The sequence below is a fragment of the Nycticebus coucang genome, chromosome 2 (genome assembly GCF_027406575.1).
Source record: "Nycticebus coucang isolate mNycCou1 chromosome 2, mNycCou1.pri, whole genome shotgun sequence".
Lineage (NCBI taxonomy): Eukaryota > Metazoa > Chordata > Mammalia > Primates > Lorisidae > Nycticebus > Nycticebus coucang.
The window spans coordinates 42849713-42872754 of record NC_069781.1 but is presented as its reverse complement, the minus strand read 5'-3'; the positions used below and the strand labels follow the sequence as shown (position 1 = coordinate 42872754).

The 23042-nt window shown below is 37.6% G+C and overlaps 1 protein-coding gene across 1 annotated transcript in view; it reads left to right on the top strand.

Annotated features, from left to right (window-relative positions):
* The window catches only part of RECK (reversion inducing cysteine rich protein with kazal motifs), an 82841-nt gene that overhangs the window by 43711 nt on the left and 16088 nt on the right, over window positions 1–23042 (top strand). Inside the window, exons 9-14 of the mRNA XM_053568752.1 lie at window positions 3176–3443; window positions 7330–7509; window positions 11496–11708; window positions 15954–16090; window positions 19036–19176; window positions 20878–21066. Of these exons, the coding sequence (XP_053424727.1) occupies window positions 3176–3443; window positions 7330–7509; window positions 11496–11708; window positions 15954–16090; window positions 19036–19176; window positions 20878–21066 (1128 nt within the window). The remainder of the gene's footprint in view (window positions 1–3175; window positions 3444–7329; window positions 7510–11495; window positions 11709–15953; window positions 16091–19035; window positions 19177–20877; window positions 21067–23042) is intronic.

Sequence of the window (23042 nt, the reverse complement as noted above, 5' to 3'; positions counted from 1 at the left end):
AACTAAAGGTATATGCCTAATTGTTCCATATTATACAAGGTCTGACAATTTACTTCATGAACTTGCCACCATGCGCTTACATTGGCAGCACTGTACAGACAATTCAGTAAGGTTTCATAACCTTAATATAACAGTATCATAATGTGTTCACATGGACATGAGGCAGTATCTTGCTGAGTGGCATTTATTATTGTTGTGTGTTTTCATATGCTGTTGTGAGAATGTTAGAGCTTGAATTAGAGCAATAAACAAACATTCATAAATTTCTTGTTAAACTTGGCCAGAGTAGAATTGAAATTAGGGACATGTTAGTATAAGTTTATGGAGATAATGCCATAAGGAAAATGACAGTGTACAAATGGATTAAACATTTTTCTGGGGCAGCACCTGTGGCTAGTGAATAGCCAGCCCCATATACCGAGGGTGGCAGGTTCAAACCTAGCCCTGGCCAAACTGCAATAATAACAACAACAACAAAAACATTTTTCTGAGGGAAGAGAATGCATCACTGATAAAGAGAGGTCAGGACAGCCAGTAAGAAGCAGAACTGACAAAAATATTGCAAAAATTCATCACATGTATCAAAATTATTTGCTAGCAGACTAGACAAACAGAAAAATCTTAACTAAAAGTCTTGGCCAACAACTCTTGGAATGAGAATGTACCAGTTACCTGACACTATCCTTTTTTTTTTTTTTTTGTAGAGACAGAGTCTCACTTTATCACCCTCGGTAGAGTACCGTGGCATCACACACCTCACTGCAACCTCCAACCCCTGGGCTTAGGCGATTCTCTTGCCTCAGCCTCCAGAGTAGCTAGGACTACTGTAGCTGTCTGCCACAATGCCTGGCTATTTTTTTGTTGTTGCAGTTTGGCCCGGGCCGGGCTCAAACCCGCCACCCTCGGTATATGGGGCCGGTGCCCTATCCACTGAGCCATAGGTGCTGCCCCCCCAACACTATCTTTGAGGGCATTTTTAGTCAGTAAACAAATAACTGTATTGGAATACCCTCCCTGATTCCAATAACTATATTAGAATACCCCCCTGATCTGGCCCCCAATGACTTTTTTCTTTACTTAAAGATAAGGAATATTGAAAGGAAGACATTTTGGTGGTATTCAGGACATCGAGGGTAATATAATGATACCTTTGATGGCCATTCCAGAAAAATATTTTCAGTGTTGCTTTGAAATGTAGAGTAGGCACTGGCATTGGTACATAGCTTCCCAAGGGGAGTGCTTCAAATGTTGGACCATAGTGATATTCAGCAATCGCTATGGTATATAGCACTTTTTCTAGAATGAGTTCATGAACTTAATTGTCAGACGTCATAGATCTCTATAATGTTTGTATTTTTACCAATGAGCAGTTATTACTTCTGTAACTGAAAAATTACATGAAAGAGAAGAGAGCCTGGTAATTTTTTAAAAATTCAAAGCCTCCTAATGAACCTGTGCCTTATGGGGTTTTCAAAGTCTCCGCTTTGTACATCCTGGAATCCATTTTCTTAATCTAGAAATGGTGAGATTTTAGACAAGTGTCTGATTAACAAAATTTACATAAGACTGGGCGGCGCCTGTGGCTCAGTGAGTGGGGCGCCAGCCCCATATGCCAAGGGTGGCGGGTTCAAACCCAGCCCCGGCCAAACTGCAACAAAAAAATAGCCGGACGTTGTGGCGGGCGCCTGTAGTCCCAGCTGCTTGGGAGGCTGAGGCAAGAGAATCGCGTAAGCCCAAGAGTTAGAGGTTGCTGTGAGCCGTGTGACGCCATGGCACTCTACCCGAGGGTGGTACAGTGAGACTCTGTCTCTACAAAAAAAAAAACTTACATAAGACTACTTATAAGCCAGATGACGATGTTTTGATTTATACTAGGATATTAAAAGGCGTGTTTTTGTAACTCAAAAGCAGTGCTGTGTGCCTTGTTTAACCACCATCTAAATCAGAATCCAGTGCTTTTGACATTCTGTACCATGACTCTAGTGAAAATCAGAGGATGAAACTTTTGCCATAAACAACCTCCATTTATTTTTAAGGTAGATCTGTGTTCCCTGACAGGCTATATACAAAGATGCTGCGGGAGCTAAAGAGATAGAACTCAAAAGAAAAAGAAAGATTTTAAGGGTAAAACCATCTTTAAGGTCTATGCTAATACAGAGGAATCTGGAAGAGAAGGCTACAGGTAGATATGCCTCACACAGTTTCTTCAAAAAGTCAGAGATGCCTGAGAAAACTACATCAAAGAAGCCCTTCCAAATTCCCTACTCTGGTTGAAAGTGTTCTTTCATTTTCTGATTCTTTGCAGAAAATTAAAGACAGAACAAACTGATATCTTGTTAGAGTTTGCTATTACATTATTTTATTTATTTATTTATTTTTTGAGACCGAGTCTCAAGCTGTCACCCTGGATAGAGTGCTGTGGCGTCACAGCTCACAGCAACCTCAAATTCTTAGGCTTAAGCAATTCTCTTGCTTCAGCCTCCCAAGTAGCTGGGACTATAGGCACACACCACAATGCCTGGCTATTTTTTTTGTTGTGGTTGTCATTGTTGTTTTAGCAGGCCCAAGCTGGATTCGAACCCACCAGCCTTGGTGTGTGTGACTGGCCCTTCCCAATGAACTATGGGCACCGCCCCTATTACGTTATTTAAATTAAACTTAGATTAATTAACTACATAGATATGTAAAGCTTTAAGCTGTCTTAGAATCTGATAAAATAGTTTTTGTGTTTGTCAGTATAAAAACTGTCATCTCTCTAATGTTGAGAATATAATCTCTTTTAGGCAGTTGCTAGCAGGAAATAATTCTAGTTTCATATGCAATACCTTTTCCAGAAACATGAAATACCTTTCATGTGAGGATTTCTTAGGTATACCATGGCCTTTTATTTTTGTAAAGACAGTGCTAGAGATCCGGTGATTGGGGACAGTGGTGAATTCTGTATTAGACACTTTGTCCAACTGTAGCTCCTACAGGTTTTTATTTTGTTTTGTTTTGTTTTTTGCTATCCTCCAAAATAATGGAGAGAGAATTTGGTAGGCCTTGTATTCTGCAGATGTTGACGTTCGTGTATAAGTAAGGGTAGTAATGGTTTCTATGACACTGCCATGTTCTATTCTGAGCAGGGCATGAAACAAAACCAGCTAATGAAGCCTCTTACATTCTGAAAATGTAGGTTTATATTGCTGTGACAGAGCTGAAGACCATGCTTGCCAAAATGCCTGCAAGAGAATTCTGATGTCTAAGAAAACAGAAATGGAGATTGTTGATGGTCTCATCGAGGGCTGTAAGACCCAGCCCTTGCCTCAAGATCCTCTTTGGCAGTGTTTTCTTGAAAGTTCACAGTCTGTTCACCCTGGAGTCACTGTACACCCTCCTCCCTCTACAGGCCTTGATGGAGCTAAATTGCATTGTTGTTCCAAAGCAAACACTTCAACATGTAGGTCAGTATTTCATTTTCCTTTGTTAAAATCAGTAGAAAATAGCATCTTAATTAGTGATTTTAATCCTAGCAAATATATGCTATATTCTTACATTGTGTAGGTTTAGCATTTAGAAGATAGAAAATCTTTAATTCTTTTATCTAGCAAATATTTCTTGAGCATTGTATAGTGTATACAAAACATTGTTTTGTACATTGAGTACCAACTAAAAACACCGTATTTTGGGGTGTGGAAGATTAGAATTGGCAGGGCAATAAATATCTAAAGATAATACAATATGAACTCTACACTCATAGAAATAATTAAGTAAGCTTACAACAAAGAAGATTTTTTTTGTTTGTTTGTTTGTTTTGCAGTTTTTGGCTGGGGCCATGTTTGAACCAACCACCACCGCCGGTGCCCTACTCCTTTGAGCCATAGGCACCCCCATGTAGAAAATGTTTTGATTCAACATCTAAAGCCTTTCATCTTTATTAAATCATAAAACTTTGAACTTAATCTATATTTTTATAGATGAATAGGTTAACAATTATAACCAAAGTTAGATAGCACTATATTGGCGTTCATTTGAATGATGAATTTAGGGATAAAAAGTTAACAATATATTGGACTTTTTTTCCATTCTTGAGATACTTTACTAAGAATAATGTGTTTCAGCTCCATCCAGGTAAACATAAAAGATGTAAAGTCTCCACCTTTTCATATATAAACAATTACACTCCCATACAAATGATAAAACACAAATATAATCTAACAAGGGGGAGGGGGCAGGAGAGAGAAGGGAAGGGAAAGGGGGACAGGGAGGACGACTGGTGGGAGGAGGGAAGGCAGTTGGCTGGATCTCACCTACTGTGCACAATGTGAGGATATTCAGCACACTCGCTGGGTGAAGGGCTTTTCTACAACTTGAACTTCATCTTGGAAGTGAGAAGTAGGTAATACAAAAATTTTTACCCTCATATTAATTTGAAATAAAAAAATTAACATTACACATCTGGATCACAACATTGACTATGTAAAGCAAATTTCCTAATATTACAACTACAGGACCAAGAAAAGCTTAATGACTCATTGGCCACACAGCCCCCAAAACAGAACTGGTCTAATTTAAACTTTTCATTGAGGCCATCTGGACTCATCTCCACCAAAGGCCATCTGATTTTACTGATAAAATCTTGGTTTTCACTTCTAACCTGTAAGACTATAGAGGCTGACGTATACTACAGATGAAATGATTTTCTAATGAATGAATCTTCAGAACTGCGATACCATTATATGCTGTTCTGTTTTGGAAGTGGGGTTAAGTAGAGATGGGAGGAGAACGGAAGAAGGAAAAACAGAATAGTCCAGACAAAGCTTGTACCTTTGACATAGCATTCCTGGAACGGAGGATTTCCAAAAACAACCCAATTAATACACAGACTCGCTGCACTGTTTAAAATGTCAAAAAAAAAAAAATTAACATTATAAATACAGGATGGAGGAAACAAAATCTAGAGACAAGATAAATGTAGATAACTAAGATCGTGGTGGTAGAACACAGGCAAAAGAGAAGTTTGCTTTATTAGAAGCATTTTGGATAAAAAGGGACTACATGCTACTAGGATAACCTAAAATGAATATGAAGTATTAGGAGTAAAACAATCTTTCCTGTGGTTTCTAAATTAGATGGCCCTTTAGCAAAAAAATTATGCCTAGAATAGCTCATCAAACTTTCTTTGCTTTCTAAAAAATATTCAAAGAAAATTAACAGAAGGGCTTAAAGAGAAAATAAGTTATCCCTCAAATTAAAGAAATTATGTTGCTTATAGAATTTAATAAATGAATTTATAAGAGGAATGCCAAGTGGTTTTTGAATGCCCACAAAAGACTTTTTCCTGCATAGAATCACTGGAGACTGGAATGGCTGTGTATTCCCAGGAGAGCTTCAGTGAGAAATACTGTTTTCTCTCTCTTTATTGATACAGAGTTTTATGGTTTGCTGAATGCTTTCATCTCCATCAGATTTGATTTTCATGAAACCTTAAGAGATAATTGGGGAGATTTGTCTTACATTTAAGAAACAAGTCTGAGGGCAGTGCCTGAGGCTCAAGGAGTAGGGAGCCAGCCCCATATACCGGAGGTGGTGGGTTCAAATCCAGCCCCGACCAAAAACTGAAAAAAAAAAAAAATAAATAAGAAAAGAAAAGAAACAAGTCTGAGATGTCAGTATGTCTAAGGTAAATACAGGTTGAACATCCCTAATCTGAAATCCAAAATGCTCCAAAATCTAACACTTTTAGAGTGTTGACATGATACCACAAGTAGAAAATGCCACACCTGACATTATGTGGCAGGTTGCAGTCAAATTGATAACCAAAACTTTGTTTCATGACCAAAATTATTTTATAAAATTATATTCAGACTATGTATATAAGGTATATATGAAACATAAATGAATTTTGTTTTTAGACTTTGGGTCTCATCCCCAAGATATCTCATTAGGTATAGGCAAATATTCTCAAATCAAAAAAAAAAAAAAAATTTAAAACACTTCTGGTTCCAAATATTTCAGATGAGGGATACTCAACCTGTATGGAAATTAAAAGACTAGAGCAAGGACTGGTTTCCAAATCAAGCTATCAGTGTAACTTGGTCTCAGCTTCCTCAGCCCCATGATGTATAAGCTCCATTGAGACCAGGGACTTGGTCTGTTTTATTCACCACTGCATTTCCAGTGCGTTAAACAGGCCTTCACTCAAAATACGCACTCAGTAAACACTGGTAGAGTGAATGAACAAAAGTAAAAGTTAAGATACCCTTCTCATAGGGTAATTATGAGACTTAAGTGAAATGTGGGGAGAGTAGAGAATTTTCACTTATATATTTTTATATATAATATATATTTCAACAAAATACTATGCATAAAATACGAAAATAAGACATAGTAAACATGTATTACTTCTATAAATGAAAAATTAAACTAATGAATATGATGTATGAAAGCATTTTAAAAATAGCAAAGATTATTTTATCTATATACATACACTTAAGTTGCTTTATAATCATCTAGTACTAAAGTAATTATGTCTGGTATTAACTACAGTAGCATATAGAAGATTAGGACTATCTTAAAGAACATAAGTGACGTTGGTATAATTTCTCAGGGAGAAACTATTGACTCCTCAGTTCATAATGCTTCTTAAAAGAAGTCTGAAGAGGGTGGCTCCTGTGGCTCAGTCAGTAGGGCGCCGGCCCCATATGCTGAGGGTGGCGGGTTCAAACCCAGCCCCGGCCAAACTGCAACCAAAAAAATAGCCGGACGTTGTGGCGGGCGCCTGTAGTCCCAGCTGCTCAGGAGGCTGAGGCAAGAGAATCGCCTAAGCCCAGGAGTTGGAGGTTGCTGTGAGCTGTGTGAGGCCATGGCACTCTACCGAGGGCCATAAAGTGAGACTCTGTCTCTACAAAAAAAAAAGAAGTCTGAAGACCATGTCACAGTTTTGCCTCCTGTGATTGTACATAAATATAGGAGAATCTATCTTTGTGGAGGCATAATCAGGTGCTGTACCTTACCTTAAGTAAAAGTAAAAAAGAAATCAGAAAAATATAGAAGGAAATAATTGTGCCAATAATTAAGGATGCACAAATATTATAATTAAACATTAAATTTAGCCCTAAGATTTCTAGCAAACACTACAAAAAGGGAAGAAATGGATGATAAAAGATCTAACTATTTTTCATGGAAAAATTGCTTTTTTTGGCTCTAAATTCTAGGGGATAATCATTTATTTTTTTCCCCCTCATTTATGTTCCAAAGTATGTGTCTCATAGGGTTCTAGTTTATGCAAATCAAATACTTATTCACTTGAATCATCTCTGTGTTTCTGCATTTGTGCTCTTGTTTCAGGGAACTGTGCACTAAACTTTATAGCATGAGCTGGGGCAATACACAGAGTTGGCAAGAGTTTGATCGCTTTTGTGAATATAATCCAGTGGAAGTGTCCATGTTGACCTGTTTAGCAGATGTCCGGGAACCTTGCCAGTTGGGCTGCAGAAACCTTACTTACTGTACTAATTTTAACAACAGGTAGGAACAAATTACTGTATATAGACTGGAAATATTTTATTGTTAATTACTGGTTTTTAAATAAGTGGAAATGCCACTTTACTCTGATTTTGTTTCTTTTGGATTAGTCATTTTTTTAATGATTCCTTCTTTAAATGCTATACTTTCTGGTAAGTCACCTCTGGGAAAAAGCATGAAGACAAAGTCCCTTCTAATCTAGAGATACCTCATGCTTCTGGAATTCAAAGACCCTCCTTTACCTATAATCCCTTCTCCCTTCTACTTCATCAGTGGAAACAGTTCACTATAGAATAAATCAGTGTGAGTTGGTCATCTAAAGGTCCACCTGAGTCCAGGTTACTTTGAAGGGCCGTCAGACTGCTTGAAGTTCCTGCTTGGTGATTCCCCTCTTTTGTACAAAAACATTATGGAAGCAATTCAAATAGATATTTTCCTGAGGTTTTAAGTACAGTAAGAAAAATAAGAACTGAGCCTTGGAGCATATCCACAGTTAATGGTTAAAGAATAGTGAAAAAAACAGAAAAGGGCATTCAGAAGCATAAAACAAGAGAACTCCACACAGAAGCCAGAGAGGAAGCATTACTGAAGAAAAGGTGGCTGGTTTGGTGAGCTGCACCCCAAAGATCAGGAGGGCAAAGGGGAACTGAATCATTCTGTTGGGCCAAAAGGAGGTTCTGTATATTTTTATCAAATGTTTACTTCAAGCACATATTCTATCCTTTTAAAAGTATTTAGATTATTACTTTGAGTAAGAAAATCAAGATATCTCTATAACTGGTCATACAGTATTCAATAACAAAGACCTGGATTAAAGATTGATTAAATTTGAAACCTATGAAATATTTGAATTTAAACTTGAACACATAGTTCTGGCTTCTGGTAATGGTGGAGTAGCTTCTATCAGAGTAACACTCCTGCCCACCACTTATGACCTCTTCACAAAATATAAAAGAACAATTATTTTGAGAGCATTAGAGAGTGATCAAAAGCAGAGGGGCTATATTTTTGAAAGTTAGAAACTGCACTGAGTGAAAGCCACGTTTATCCACTCTTTCCTCACGAACACTCTCAGTCTCCTTTCATGGGAAATAAAGTTCAAGAAAGAAGCAGTCTTGGGCTGAGGAGATAGATGTGGAGAGGCTGCCAGAGAGGCTGGATTTTGAAAAGGAAAATCCCACAAAGAAGAAAGCCACAAAAAGTCTCAAAATCCATATACAGGCTCCCCTCAAATCCTTGGCCGAGGCTGGGCACGGTGACTCATGCCTGAAATCTCAGTACTTTGGGAGGTTGAGGCAGAAGGATTACTTGGGGTCAGGAGTTTGAGACTAGCCTAGGTGACATGGCCAGACCCCATCTCTACAAAAAAAAAAATGTAAAACTAAGCCATGCATGGTAGCACACGCCTGTAGTCATAGCTCCTCGGGAGGCTGAGACAGGAGGATCGTTTGAGCCCAGGAGTTCAAGGTTATAGTGAGCTATGATCATGCCACTCTACTCTAGCCTGGGCAACAGAGTAAGACCCATGTCTTTAAAAAAAAAAAAAAGAAAAAAAAGTCCTTGACTGACTTCTAAATTGTACTTGTTCAAGATGAGTCCACAAGAACCCAGGGGAAAATAATAGCTAGAAGGCTAAAAATAAGGTAAACGTAGATCATAGCAGTTGCTTTTTGTTGGGCAGAGTTTAAAATTCAAATCATACCAGGTTGGAAAGGCCTAACAAACACCTTGAGCTTTTCATTAAAATCCCATAAGGGCCACACCATGGGAGTAAAGACCACATCCAAGAACTATGAGTAAAATTTAAAAACCCTAAGAAAACATGAAATCATGCCTCCACAAGAACAATTTGTTAATAATTTTTTTTTTTTTTTGGTAGAGACAGTCTCACTGTACCGCCCTCGGGTAGAGTGCCATGGCGTCATACGGCTCACAGCAACCTCTAACTCTTGGGCTTACACGATTCTCTTGCCTCAGCCTCCCGAGCAGCTGGGACTACAGGCGCCCGCCACAACCCCTGGCTATTTTTTTGTTGCAGTTTGGCCGGGGCTGGGTTTGAACCCGCCACCCTCAGCATACGGGGCCTGCGCCCTACTCACTGAGCCACAGGCGCTGCCCCTACAATTTGCTAATAATTTAACTGCCTGCTAGAATGAAAACAACATTCTTTAAAAGAAGATTTTTAAAAATCCTAAATCCCATACGGTATCATGTATAATGTCCATTTTATAATCAAAAACTACAAAAAATGAGAAAAAATATAAACTGTGACCATAGTTAAGAAGGAAAAAAACATAGCCAGGCACAATAGCACGTGCTAATCCCAGCACCCTGGGAGGCCAAGGGTGGAGGATTGCTTGAGCTCAGGAGTTTAAGAGCAAGGGTAAGATTGCATCTCTAGTAAAATACTTAAAAATAGAAAAACTGGCCACACATTGTGGCAGGCACAGGTAGTCCCAGCTACTAGGGAGGCTGAGACAAAGGATCACTTAAACTTAGGAGTCTGAGGTTTCTATGAGCAAGCCTGATGCTGCAGCACTCTAGCCTGGGGCAGCAGAGTGAGACTTTGCCTCAAAAAACAGAGAGAGAAGAGCAATCACACCTACAGAGCACTCAGCTATTGGAATTAGCAGATAAGGACTCTTAAAGTAATTATGATAAACATTTTAAAGGATCTATATCTAAATAAGTAAAGACGGATGTAGGTGAGGAGATGGGGAGTTTGAGAAGAGCCATAGAAGTTCTAAGAAAAAGAATCAAATGGAAATTCTAGAACTGAAAAATATATCTGAAATAATGTATTAGAGGGAATGAAAAATAGATCAGGTACAACAGAATAAAAAGGTCACTGATCTCAGCGATCACTCAGTAGAAATTAAAGTAAAGCATAGATAGAATAAGTGATACAACATCTATAATTGGAATCCAGAAAGAAGGGAGCAGAAAAATACTTTATTAAAACATTGGCTGAAATTTTTCCCAATTTGATCAAATATATAAAGCTACTTCTTGATAAAGCTTAGTAAACCCCAAATTAGATAAGTGCAAAGAAAACCCACACCTAGCACATCATTCTTAACTGCTGACCAAAGGAGAAGAGAAATACAATTAAAAGCAGCCAAGGGGAGAAAAAAAAGACACCTTACATATAACAGAATAACAATAACTGGCAACTGACTTCCCTTTAGAAACAAGGGAGGACCAAAGACCATAAAGTAGTATCCTTAAAGTGCTCAGAAAAAAAGAATAAACCCCTGTCAAATCAGAGTCTTGTATTCAATGAAAATATTCATTCAAAAGTAAGGTAAAAATAAAGATATTTTTAGATACTAAGAAAGAAAAGAAAGCTCAGAATTTTCTGCATAGAGACTCACTACAATGTCTTCAGTCTAAAGGAAAATATCAGAAGAAAAGTCAGACTTTTAGAGCACAAGATATGATAAATGGAAGTAAACATGAAAAATATTTTTCTTTATTTTAGTCTTTAAAAGTAATTTATTAAAGCAAAAATAATAGCAGTTTATCATGGAGGTTATAATATGCCTAGAAGTAAAATATGTGCCAACAGTAGGGAAAAGGATGAGATAGTAAAGTATCGGTACGTATCGGTCTAGTAGGCTTAGCTGCTTGTGTTGACCACCTCTGTATGTTGACCAGTCTGTTACGGTCCCTTGGGTGGTCACTTTACAGAGGCTCTCCTGTACTTATTGTGTGAAATGAGAGAAATGGGACAGTCTGGAGATAATAATCCTGTCTAGAGCATTTTGAAGTTTTCAACTGCCTGACAAAAACTTGCGTTAAGAAGAAAGCACGCAGTCAGAGTCTTAATGCTAGTTCTACGTTGACTCTTCATACACTCGAAACTGAATATCCTTTAATGGGTTTATGTGCTTTTTTCTTTAAGAAAATCAGATTTTCCTGACTTTACTCATTGCTTCTCTCTAGAAAATAATTGTCTCTTGATTCCTTCTGTTCTGTTTTCTCTTTAGGCCAACAGAACTTTTCAGGAGTTGTAATGCTCAGTCAGATCAAGGAGCCATGAATGACATGAAGCTGTGGGAGAAAGGAAGCATAAAGATGCCATTTATCAATATACCTGTTCTTGATATTAAAAAGTGCCAGCCAGAAATGTGGAAAGCTGTCGCCTGTTCACTGCAGATTAAACCTTGTCATAGTAAATCTCGGGGAAGTATTATTTGCAAGTAAGTTTCTTTCCTCGCAATGATTCTCTAGTTTTGGTTCAGACCCTCCAAACCTCCTCCCAGAGCCACTCTTTAGAATTTTCTCTTCTACCACTTGCCTTTATCTGACACCCCCACATGCCAAATGCTTTCCCACTTTTTCCTCCTCTATTTAAAATGCAGGTCCAGCCTATCTCCACTTTCCCACTGGTATCCTTCTTATCTCCTCTCAAATACCAGACATTCCTATCAAGTCTTCCCAGATTTCTCCAGCTGATAGTAATTTATCCTTACTACAAATTCCTATAGACTTTTATTTATACTTCTCCTATGGGATTTAGTTCAAGAAATATTAAATAGCTTTGATGAACAACTCTATTTAGATATGTGTATATATGTGTATAGATGTATATGTATATAATTATATATATATTTGTGTGTATATATATATACATGCCATTTATATATATACATATGTTTATGTGTGTGTTTGTATATATATATATATATATTTTTTTTTTTTTTTTTTTTTTTTTTTTTGAGACAGAGTCTCACTTTGTGCCCGGGTAAAGTGCCATGATGTTGTAGCTTACAGCAACCTCAAACTCTTGTGCTCAAGAGATCCCTTTGCCTCAGTCTCCCAAGTAGCTGGAACTATAGGTGCCCACTACAACACTTGGCTGGTTTTTCTATTTTTAGTAGAAACAGGGTCTCACTCTTGCTCAGACTGAGCTAGAACTCCTGAGCTCAGATGATCCACCCATCTCAGCCTCCCAAAGTGCTAGGATTACAGGCAAGAGCCATCATGCCTGGCCTATTTTTATATTTTAATTTGTTTACTTGTCTTATAGTCTGTTAGACTTTGCTCTCATTAAAGAGTGTATTCTTCTCTGTGCCATTTTTCTCTTATCCTCTTTCCTCTTTTTCTCCTCTTCAGGCATTAGGATTATTGTGGTAGTTAATAGGTATTCCATAAATGTTTGATTAGTAAAGGGGTTAGTGAATACGTTCGTTAAGGCCTATTCTTAGTAAATAATTTTGAATGGTTTGCTTTGGAAATCTAGGATAAAGTAAAGGTAGGAGCTGCAATGGTGATTAAAACCAAAAGGAAAAGCACTTAATTACATAGTAACCTATGTCAACTGCTCTTTGAATGCCTTGTTTTCCAAAAGATTTTCCAGCACCAAGTTAATACTCCCTGAGTTGTTGGTATGTGGCTCAGTGCTGGTAGGTACTTGATGAGTCATTTCAGATTATTTCAACCTTAAACAGAGTCCAGATCTATTGTCCGACATGATCTGGAGACAACGTGAGTAGGGGAGACACCAAGGTATAAACTACTGGGTGTTTATACAAGAGGCCAATGGGTAGGAAATACATAGACTCTTAGCCCAGGAAACTTATAGAAGAGGAATCAAATCCTTATTGAAGACTGAGAAAATCTTAAAGTAATGGACATTCCAGTTGCTACAGGCCAAACACTAATGTTGATAACTAAAAAGATACTTAAAAGAGAAAAGAAAAAAGGGAAGGAGGCAAGCAAGCAAAGATGCATAAGGCCCTAAAAGTAAGGAGAGAATATATCTATAGTTTGGATTTTAGACATAAAGGGAATCATACTGAATATTGGGAAGTGTGCTTTTTTCATTTTTTTGATATTTATATCAATATTTATCATCTATTTTGTTCTTTTTAGATACAGCTGAGTATTGCATGGTGGGCACATACCATGCTTTGTTTAATCAGTTTCTATATGATGTATATTTAGGCTTTATCCAATTTAGCCCTATTATGAACAGTGCTGTAATAACATTGTTGAATATGAAGGGGAGGAGAATATGCCACCTCAAAATATGCCACTTTGGCATATTGATTATTTTGATAAGAGCTGAAGGCAATTGAGAAGATGCAGATATAAGAAAAGTCCTCTGCTCTCCCCCTGTTTGCCTGAAGACAGGACATACATTTGTGAAGGTTCCCCCCCTTCTCTTTACCAAGAAGGACACAAGTTAATTACTGGAGATAACTCTAGACCCTTACCAGCTGGGAAACTGTACCAAAGGACTCCTCATAACCAACTTAACCAGCACTTGTCTTCCCTTAGTTCTCCCATTTATTTACCTTCCTGCAGTTTGCAAGAGAAACTCAAAGTCCTCTTCCTTTTTTTGTCCCTCCCTTAAAATTTATTATGCTCTTGTTTAGATACTATCTAAGCCCAAGTTCCAACATCCTTTGAGTTACTCATCTGTGAGAGCTCCCATATGTATATGTGATGCACATGCTCATAACATTGTTTGTTTTTCTCATGTGAATCTGCCTAGCATTAGTCTAATTTGCAGGGCCCCAGCCAATAAACTAATGTGGTAGAGAAGAAAATTTTTCCTCCCCTGCATAGGCATGTGTCTATGTTTGTATGGGACTATTTCTCTAAGATAGAAACCTCAGAGTAGAATTGCTATATTAAAGCTATGAGTATATAAAATTTTGACAGCGACTGCAAAATTACTATTGAAGGTAGCCTTTAGAATAGACATTTTTGAAAGTAAAATACTGAAGAATGTATTTCACCAAGGAAGAGAACAACCTCTACAAGGACAACTACAAAACATTGATAAAAAAAATCATAGATCACACACGAAATGGAAAAACATCCCATACTCATGGGTTGGAAGAATCAATATTATTACAATGCCTGTACTGCCTCAAGTGATTTACAGATTCAAGGCAATTCCCATCAAAGTACCAAATCCTTCTTTCACAGAACTAGAAAAAAAATCCTAAATTTCATATGGCACCTAAAAAGAGCTCAAATAACTGAAGTGATTTTAAGCAAAAGAAATAAATCTAGAGTCATCACATTACCTAACTTCCAATTATACTACAAAGCTATAGTAACAAAAACAACACAGTACTTGTTTAAAGATAGACACCTGGATAAATGGAATGGAATAGAGAACACAGAAATAAAACCATATTGCTACAACCAACTGATTTTTGAAACAGCAAAGAACAACACACCCTGAGGAGAGGAGGCTCTATTCAGTAAATGGTCCTGGGAAAATTGGAGAGCCACATGTGGAAGAATGAAACTAGATCCCCATCTCTCACCATCAGAAAAAAAAAAAAATCACCTCAATATAGATTAAAAAGTTAAATATAAGACCTGAATCTATAAAAATTCTAGAAGAAAATATTTGAAAAACTCTTTTGGACATTGGCTGAGGCAAAGAGTGTTAGAGTAAGACCACAAATATAGCGACAACAAAAATAAATAAATGGTACTTAGTTAAACTGAAAAGCTTCTACCCAGCAAAGGAAATAATCAACAGGGTAACTAGACAACATACAGAATGGGAAAAAATATTCGAAAACCATACATCCGACAAAGGACTAACATCCAGAATCTACACAGAACTCAAATCAAATTAGTAAGAAAAAAAAAATCAAAAGTGCACAAAACCACGAACAAATCCTGTCCTTTTTGAAGGACTCCTCTGGCTGCTTCTTTCCCCTCCACTTGGCTAACAAAATGCAAGGCGTGCCTACAGTCCCTCCAAGTGAGAGTATGTCAATATTACACGTGCTTATGCTGGGTTTGTAACTGCTCACAAATTATTGGAGCTTTCGTTAACGTAAGTTCATTGTTGTAATAATTTCAGTATTTAAATAAATATTTTTTTAAAAAAAGTAAGGAGAGAGCAAATCAGATTAATTTAATTTCCTTTCAATGATGGTAAAAAGCCACATTGATTATAGTAACAGTATAAGTATAAAATTTGGGCAAGGCCTTTGATCTCAGATAAGAGAAAGTTGGGGATGCCTTGAATTTTTCATTCAACCTGAGGTCCACTATGACTCCTGTTTTCTTTTGCCATGCTTAACCTTGTCAGTTAGGAAACATTGTTAACACATTGACTGCCACAGTAACGAAAGTATCTTTTCCTTGGGGCCACGGTGTTTTCTTACAAAAAAAGAATAAATATTTGGGAAACGATCCTAAAACATATATCAATAAAAAAGTAATTTTAAAACTTGAAAATTTAAGAGGGACTTTAACAAATGCAATCAGTGTAAAAAAAAACTTGAAACTTAGTAATGTAAAAAGTAATGTGAAAACTTGAAAAATAGTTTATAATTCACATGGAAGTTAATGTGATACATGTTATGAAAACTTACTTTCTGGAAACCTTTAGAAACCCAAGCGATATTAACTAGACAATATAAGGTTTCCTGAATCCTAAATGTATGTGCATTTTTCTTTTCAAGATCAGATTGTGTGGAGATCCTCAAAAAATGTGGAGACCACAACAAATTCCCTGAAGACCACACAGCTGAAAGTATTTGTGAGCTTCTATCACCCACAGATGACCTGGAGAATTGTATACCTTTAGATACATACCTCAGTACGTTTGTTTCTTGGGGTTTTGTTTATTTCTTGGTTGGATGCCAAATGCTCTTTTTACCATCTCTGTCCTTGCTCCTTATTTTGAATGAGCATTTGTCTGTTGAGAACATGTGGTTCAATGATACCATCTCACTCACAGACTCTTATCTTCTTTTCTTGGCTTTTTTGGCCCAGGAAAGAATTGTTATCTTAAAATATGTGAGCAGAAGTGATTATCATATCAGTCTGAGGAGGTATGAACTGTTGTCAATCAGTGAAAAGGGGGCCAGCATTCTCACATAACCAGCTCTACATAATTGCTGGCTCTTTGCCATAGTATCACTGGAAAGTGGAATGTCCCACCCTTTCCCCTAGGAAAGTTCAGCTATTTGTTGTCCAAATATCAGTGGACCTTAGCTAGGCATTGACTTGGACTTACCCTAGAGTACAAAGAATGACAGTCTGGGTTACTACAGGAAAATGGAACTTATCTCACTTCTTTGGCCTTTCCCTGCCAAAGACTCCTGCCAAAAACCAGAAGAGTATATTGATATCTCATTGAGGGATCCTTGAGTTGAGCTTCTTGGCAGTGAGGTGACTACATCAGTAACCAGGGAACGCGGATACACTCAGTAGTTAAGATAAAGGAAATGTTTGCGCTGCCACCAGGGGGCATCAGTGCTTTGAGCTGCCTGGAAAGGCAGACGGCGAAGACCCCGCCTCTTTGCTTAGTTTTCATGTATGGGATTAACAAATAATAGAACAACAAATAAAAGTAAAAGAAAGCCCAGAAACAAATAGCCCAGGCCTGTTATGGTGGCTTGCTTCTCCCTTAGGAATCCAGCCTTCTTTTATCTTTCCTTGGCACTTGATTTTAGTCATCAAGATTACTTATTATACTTTATCACAACATAACTGTTGGTGTTCTAGCTACCATATTCTAGTTTGGTGGTAGATTCTTTTTTTTTTATTAAGTCATAGCTGTGTACATTAATGGTGGTAGATTCTAAATCAGGGATGTCCAACTTGTGACCCACAGGCCACATGCTGATTTTGCAAGGACTTTTTCTTTTTTTTTTTTTTTTTTTGCAGTTTTTGGCCGGGGCCAGGTTTGAATCTGCCACATCTAGTATATGGGGCTGGCGCCCTACTCCTTTGAGCCACACGCACCACCCAACAAGGACTTTTTTCTTATCTGTGACATCGGATATCATGAAAAGTATGCACAGACCTTTTTTTTTTTTACTAATCAGCTCTCCTTAGTGTTCATGTATTTAATGTGTGGCCCAAGACAGCTCTTACCCTTCCAATGTACAGCAGAGGGAAAAGAAGTTGGACACCCCTGTTGTAGGTGGTAAAAAGGGAGGAGAGCAAACAACTTCTCCTTAATCTCATTGGCGACCCCTAGTTGTACGGAGCACTGGGAAAAATTATCTTTTTAGCTGTGACCTCATTGCTACTGTATGTAAAATTAGAGATCTATTAGTAAACAGGAAGAGAAAAGTGGGTGCTAGTACATGCCATATTTTCTCAAAATCAACATACCATGTCCCTTAACTTTTGTAACTAATATAGCAAAAAAATATTAGACTAGAATTTAAACCTCTGTAACTTTGAACAGATCACTTCTGCATCAACTTCTCTGTTTTTGAAATGATTAAGCAAGATGAGCTTATGCCTCTGTTTGTCTTAGCATCTGTGTCTGTCCTAAAATCAAGTAAACAAAACTAATATATCACAATGTCAGACTCTATTACATCAGTCATATATATGTGTAGAAGGGAACCATGTCAATGGAAGGAAAATTAAAGAAATGCTTTTGCTTGAATTTTGGTACTCTGTTTACATATCACACATACTTTGTTTTTTGAGACAGAGTGCCATGGCAACATAGCTCACAGCAACCTCAGACTATTGGGCTCAAGAGATTTTCTTTTTTTTTTAATGTATTTTTTAATTGAAACAAATGACAAATTTTATTACATGAGTTAATTTTTATGTCCAAGCACAAGGATAATGAAATATATTTTCCATACAAAATATTATATACATTAAATAACATACAGTGGTAACAATGCAGTGTAGGTTTCCTAGGAAACAAGCTCTGTGATAGAAATATACAAGCAGGAAGTGTATTTATTGGGCAGTGGTGTCTAGATGAGGACCAGTGAGAGTGAAAGAATGAAGCAGGATAGACAGAGCAAGAAGTTGAACTCTATCAAAGTCCTGACATATATCTCAGTTGATCCCTTGAGGAAGCTCTGAAGTTGGGAAAGCCCCTCAAAGATGTCTGAATTGAGGCAATGGCCAGTTTTTGGATATCTGCCACCCCACAAACATGAACCTTGAATGAGATGACTGTTCAAGCAATTTTCTTGCCTTGGCCTCCCAGAGTGCTAGGCTTATAGGGGTGAGCCACCACACCTCCCACTATCACACATAGTTTACATTAAGTGACACTATTCCTTAGTCATGATTTCAGAAGTTAAAATAGTATAGTCGTGGTTTGAGATCCATTTTATAATACCATGATAAATTATCCCTCTTAGACATAAGCATCCATTTAACTACCCTACCCAAAATATTCCTATCACTTTTTATCCTCTAGTACTACTTATTTCTTATAATTTTCTGACTTTATTTTTTATTTGTACATACACATACATAGTATATTTATTTCTCTACCAGATGTAGACCCTGTGTTAAAGACTTGTCTGTTTTGTTCATCACTATATCTCCAGGGCCTAGAACTTGTCCAGCATGTTGTAGGTACACAATAAATGAATGAATGTATGTTTGTGAAAAATTCACAAATGATGAGAGAATCTGAATATTTTAATAGCTCAGTAGAACCAAGCCTTGCTTTATGCTCATACACCATTTATTCTAGCCATAATTCAGATAATTTATAGACCTTTGTTATTCTTTTAGGTTGGTTAAACAAATCTGTTTTGTTTTTTTCAGAACCAAGTACTTTAGGGAACATTGTGGAAGAAGTGACTCATCCGTGTAACCCAAATCCTTGCCCAGCCAATGAGCTCTGTGAAGTGAACCGAAAAGGATGTCCATCTGGAGACCCCTGTCTTCCGTATTCTTGTGTTCAAGGTAAGAAGTAGGGGTGGGTGTAGGTGTGGGACGAATCTGGATAGGCAGTGCTCTTTTTTCTTTTTAGGGGTTATCTTTGAATTGAGGTTATAAGGTTTTTTATTTTCTATATTATGTTTTTCTGTTATATTTGAAGTTTTCCCATTAAACATGTATTATTTATGTAATCAGAAAAAAACAAAGATGCGTGTAATTTTCAATTCTCATTTAGATTGTAAACTAAGAATTTATATCTAAAACCTGACTCTCACATAATGAGCTATAGGGTTTTTGACTACAAAGAAAAAGAAGCTTAGACTAGTAACTTGTACTTTTGCTTCCATGCTATAATGTTTTTAAAAATGTACTGTATATTATTTGTGTCTTTTCTTTCCTTTAGTATATAGAGAAATAGCATACTCAGTAGGATGTATAATTACTTCCATAAGGTTAATGCGATATTCAAATGCATATGATTTTAAGGCTAAAAGATTTTTATATCATGGAATTTTGATAGTCTTTATCTCTCTGTCAGTCCCTTTAGAATATAGTTGTGGCAACATTTTGCTTCTTTTTATCTATTTCCCAAATGAAAATATTTCTTTATCGTGTTAGAATTAACATTTTAAGATATCTGTAAAGTAAAATGGAGCAAAAGATTAAATAAGCATGATGTCTCTAAGGATCGTCTGCAATATTTATATAATACTATAATATATCAGCTAGAGAGTCATAAGAAGTCTTGTTAAAATTAGAACCATTGGGGGCGGCACCTGTGGCTCAGTGGGTAGGGCGCCGGCCCCATACACCAAGGGTGGCCGGTTCGAACCCGGCCCCAGCCAAACTGCAACCAAAAAAATAGCTGGGTGTTGTTGCAGGTGCCTGTAGTCCCAGCTACTCCAGAGGCTGAGGCAAGAGAGTCGCCTAAGCCCAGGAGTTGGAGGTTGCTATGAGCTGTGACACCACGGCACTCTACCGAGGGCGATAAAATGATGCTCTGTCTCTAAAAAAAAAAAAAAAAAAAAAAAAATTAGAACTGTTGGGCTGTTGTAAATTTCAACATAGTATTTTCTTTACATCATAATTTGGTCAATATTTTTTGTGGCAAGAAAATAAGATATAGTTACTTAAAATGTTAACAACTGTATTGATGCTATTTAAATATGGAATTCAGTTCAGAATTCTCTTGTTTTGTTAAACTCAGAAAGCCCACCTTATAATAAAATAAAAATACATAAGATATAAAAGGAGTCTTCTTAAGCTCACCTAAATATTCGTTTTTTCCTTGAATTTATGGTATGTTTATATTCTGTTCCTAAAAGTTTGTCTGGCAAAGATTATTCTAAAAGTACTGTCAGTTTCTATATTCCATTTTAAAAATATTGGTGATTTTTAAATATGTTTGATTAGCCCAAAGAAATTATACACATACACACATATGTATATCACACACACATACTTACATGTCTCTAATATATATCTTACAGCATTTTTATACTGCACTATAAAATGGAATTTTCATTTGAGAGGATGTTTTTGACAAGTAAATCAAAGCAATTCCTTAATTTGGTGAAAGTTCTACTATGTAATCATTAATATTACATTACCTCTAAGACTTTTGTGAATATACATTACCTGTAAGACTTGTGAAGTATATATCAATATCATAAATCAATGTCATAGAACAAGACCATCTCTCTCAACTAATTTCTTTTTGTACAGGTTGCAAATTAGGAGAAGCATCTGATTTCATTGTCCGTCAAGGGACACTAATCCAGGTGCCATCATCTGCAGGGGAAGTTGGTTGTTATAAAATCTGTTCGTGTGGACAAAGTGGACTCTTAGAGAACTGTATGGAGATGCACTGTATAGACCTCCAGAAGTCTTGTATTGTTGGAGGAAAAAGAAAAAGTGAGTCTTAAACTGTATTTATTTTTGTTTTTAATATAATACTGGGCTAGGAGTAGTGATGCCTTAATCCCAACTACCCAGGAAGCTTAGGCAGGAGGATCACTTGAGGCCAGGAGTTCAAGACTAGCCTGGGTGACATACTGAGACCCTGTCTCAAAAAAAAAAAAAAAAAAAAGAAGAAGACATAAGTTATCTTTACTTTGTAGGAAGAACATTGGATAGATTCTCACCAGAGAGTAAGGTCTACATATCAGGTACTCTAGGGCAGTATTTTTCAAACTCTACAGAGCACTAGGTCTTCTTTTTTATTGGTTTTTTTTTTTTTTTTGAGACAGAATCTCACTTTCTTGCCCCCCCGTAGAGTGCCCTGGCATCATAGCTCACAGCAAACTCAGACTCTTGGGCACAAGCAATCCTCTTGCCTCAACCTCCCAAGTAGCTGGGATTATAGGCACCCACCACAACAACCAGCTATTGTTTAGAGATGGGGTTTTGCTCTTGCTTAGGCTGGTCTTGAACTCCAGAGCTCAAGCAATCCACCCGCCTTGGCCTCCCAGCATGCTAAGGTTATAGGCAAGCACTAGGACTTCTAATGAACCCTCTGAGAAGCCCGCTCAAGAAGGGGCTAATTATAATAATTAATTCATATTTACTGAATTTTATTGTGCCAAGCATGATGCTGAGTCTAGCTCTACATTATCTCATTTAATCCTCCAAGTTACTCTTCGATATAGGTATTATTATTACTATCCCTAGTGCATAGATGAGGAAGCTGATGCTCAAAGAGGTCACCCAGCTAGTAAGTGACTAAGGCAGGCTGTGGCTCCAAGTCTATCTGACTTCAAAGCCCTTACCCTTCATAGGCAAGTTCCTGAATACAGGTGCCCTTCCTCAACCATACACCATCCCACCCGCACAACACCAGAAATGAAACTCAGATTTTAACATTGTGGAAAGCAAATGGGGACAGGAATGACACTGTTCATTAGGGGTTTGTAAAGGGCACGTTTTAAAGTACCACCCTTTGGCCACCTTCCCTAAAGCTCTTAGTGTCTTGCTTTCCCACTGCTTCCTTTTGTGTAGCTCCAGCAACTGTTCATGGCAATATAGGACTTCAAACAATTGTGAGAGAGCTCCACTTTTGAGGATGTACCTCCTCCCTACCTGTTCACTCTGCTATGACACCTCTAGTCCCCCCTCAAACCACTTCAACCATAGTAGTTCAGCTTTTCTATGCTTTTGGTTTCTCTACTGTGTAAGATCTGATTAGAAAGGAGAGTGAGTGCTCTTGGCTTAAAGAGTTTACAAATATCTGCTATAGAGCAAGTCAGGGATCTGTTTCTTCGTCCATATTTTAGTTGGCTAAAATGTGAGGGCAGGTACCGTACATCACAGAAAATATCTGAGGATAAATTCATTCCTTCTGTAATGTTCACTGACTAAATGCCTATTCTGTACTAAAGAGTACACTTGTGCCTCATGGAGCTGAAGTTGGGATGGGGGTGATATCCTGCTTTACATGATAAGATGGGAGAGCATTGGAGCCACAAAAAGTTGCTGACCAAGTGCTCTTCTGGGAGCTAGTTATTCCTGCCAGGACATGGGAGGGTGTTTGGTCCAGAGATGGCATTAATTCTGGCCCTGGAGAGATGAGCATTCCTGGCAGAAGGGACAGCCAGAAACATTCTTAGAGAAAAGGGAACAGGCTGGTGAGACTAGCATATGAGGGGCTTGGAAAATAGGGTGGGGAGTAAATACGAAAATATAAATATCACAGACTTAACTCCTTGGGTATTCAGAAGTCATCTTTCAAGAATTTCCATTTTAAAAATTTGTAAACTGGGGCGGCACCTGTGGCTCAGTGAGCAGGGCGCCAGCCCCATATGCCGAGGGTGGCGGGTTCAAACCCAGCCCCGGCCAAACTGCAACAAAAAATAGCCGGGCGTTGTGGCGAGCGCCTGTAGTCCCAGCTACTT